Here is a 2,435-nt window from a genome sequence, read left to right as displayed (position 1 = left end):
TAGACCACTCGGCCATTCTGCCTAATACCCTCTCACCACGAAGAGGACCGCCAGAGACAATCTACGCCAGCGCCTTGAACGAGCGAAGCTCTACTCCTGTCGCGCTCCGCACTTCAGGCAGAATGGCCGAGTGGTCNNTAGGCCGCAGTCCGAAAGGGCGTTGGTTCGAACCCGACTTCTGTCATCCCTTTTCTCACTCCTGCCTCCGTCTTCCTCATCCAGCAACTCCTACGACGATCTGTTTGCAGTTGTGTCTATCTAAACACTTCCTCTAATGTCGTACAGAGGATTCCTTCCTCTTCAATGTTACTGGAAAGAGGCAGTGTTTTAGGCGCGGAGGCCTGCTGTGAGGCACTTGCTGGCAGCTGTTTGAGTTTTGGTAGCTTTTGATCTTACCTGTTCCTGTCTTTAGCTGGAGCCTTAGTAATGTTTTCACCACGTCTACATCCCAATACAAAATTCGATGATTATCATGGTGTGACAAACAGCTCACCAGTTAGCAAGGAGAAAATTCTTTGCCTACAGACGTATGGCGGCGTATGGTCGTGGAACGGGCTGGCGACTCTCGCAGCAAGCTAAGCTGCGTAATTCTAGACCTGAAACGAGCGGCCACATGTGCCTTTACGGTGGAACGAAAAAAATGACAGCTTTCCGGTGGTAAGGCCGTTGCGTACCGAGGCTCGCTCATCGAACCGTACTGTCACTCCGCGGTCGAGCCAAGCGGAGATGGTTCTTAGACCAGCATCGATTTGACGGGCGCATACAGGTCAGCTAGCCATCGAGATTTGACTTGGCACGGCAGCCGCAGTCCCTTTGATATTCCAGAAAGGACTACCGCGGCTGTCCTTCATCGAGCGGCCTTCTAGATCACCCCCGCGAGGTTTCCGGCCTCACACGGACGGCCTGCAACTAGGGTGGCTTGTTGGCCGCGTTCCCCTCGGAAGAGATCTGATCACTCTCCGGCCGCTCGTTGGTTTGGCTAGGTTTAATGGTTCAGATCTTCCATTGTGCGAAAATCTTTCGAGCTTTCTTTTTCTGTGCATTTTCAACAAGTCCCAATTTTTCATGTTTTTTTCTTTAGCAATTCCATTTCACCAGGCTTTCTGTTTTTCAAGGTCTCGTCGTACCAGGCAGACTAATCTTTACTTCTGTGCACCGTACCACCATGGCGTTAGTCTCTACGAGACGGTCAAAGGCGGTACTATCTGAGACAGCTTTTCTCAGCACGGCGTTTTTTACGCTTCTTTACACTGTTAACTCGAACACGCAGCAACTGACAGAAGTTCAGGCGAAGCTGCAGGAGCTGGAAGAACAAAAAAAGGCAACTGGGGAATTGAAAAGACAGGCAGTTGTCGCACCGGAGAACAATGCAGGGCGGGGGAAGACCACGAAGGCGGTGACGCAAGGAGTGGAACATTCGGAGGCAGAGGGCGATGGCTACACACATTGTACGCCTCGACCTCACGATTCTCAAAGACAGTTCGATTGGACCTACATACGCCAGTTACTGAAGAGACAGCAGACCGACGTCGCCATGATAGTCCAACGGCAGGTAGCGACGATGGCGAGTGCATTAGAGAAAAAGATGAAGGCCTCGTTGGACGAGCAGCTTCGGGAGTGGAGTGAAAAGCTCGGTACGAAGCTTGGCAGCACGAGCAGCAGCCGGCAGGAACAAGACGGCCGTAACGGCGAGCCTGATGGTGGGAAGGCGACAGAAAAAGGCACAACCGTCGAGCCTCCGGAGAGACGGGCGGAGGGCCACGTTGGTGATGTGCACGAGATGCATCACGACGCTCAAAGACAATACGACTGGGCTGACATTCAAAAACTGCTGGAGAACCACCGAAGTGAGGTCTCTTTGATGGTCAACCGGCAGGTGTTGACTGCTACTGCCACCCTGGAAAAGAAGTTGAAGCGTGCGCTTAATGAGCAAGCGCGGAACCTGACGGAGAGAGCGAAGGAGACCGAGGACAGCACCAGGCAGCAGATCAAGAAGATGTGTGACCTCCTCGCATCTGAGCAAGGACAAAAGTCTGCTCAGTCAGATTTCGAGCAGCAGAGTGCCCTTGTCGCATTAAAAAATGATATGTCCGTGTTTATGCGTGAAAGTGAGCGAGAGTGGCGAGAACTGCATGCGGCACTGGAGAAGGAGATCCACGATACGCGCAATGAAGTAAGAGCGCTGACTCAATTCAAGGATGAGGGCGTAGTACCTCGCCTTGAGGACGCTATGACGAGTGAAGCACGTGAACAACTAAAGAACCTGACAGAGAGAGTCGAGGAGATAGAGGCGGACATCGTGCGCAAAGTGAAGCAAGCGAGCGAGACAATAGCTCATCAGCACAGCCGACTGTCTGCTCAGTCAGATTTCGAGCAGCAGAGTGCCCTTGTCGCATTAAAAAATGATATGTCCGTGTTTATGCGTGAAAGTGAGC

General features: G+C 52.3%; 1 protein-coding gene across 1 annotated transcript in view; it reads left to right on the top strand.

Moving 5' to 3' along the window:
* The first annotated feature begins 2,045 nt into the window (after window positions 1-2,045).
* CSUI_001801 (uncharacterized protein) overlaps window positions 2,046-2,435 on the top strand; it is a 1,721-nt gene continuing 1,331 nt past the window's right edge. Inside the window, exon 1 of the mRNA XM_068062004.1 lies at window positions 2,046-2,290. Within this exon, the coding sequence (XP_067926021.1) occupies window positions 2,087-2,290 (204 nt within the window). The 5' untranslated portion in view covers window positions 2,046-2,086. The remainder of the gene's footprint in view (window positions 2,291-2,435) is intronic.

Source organism: Cystoisospora suis, assembly GCF_002600585.1.
Source record: "Cystoisospora suis strain Wien I chromosome Unknown contig_722, whole genome shotgun sequence".
NCBI lineage: Eukaryota > Apicomplexa > Conoidasida > Eucoccidiorida > Sarcocystidae > Cystoisospora > Cystoisospora suis.
The sequence above is the reverse complement of the archived record's forward strand: the minus strand, read 5'-3'. Positions and strand labels throughout refer to the sequence as shown.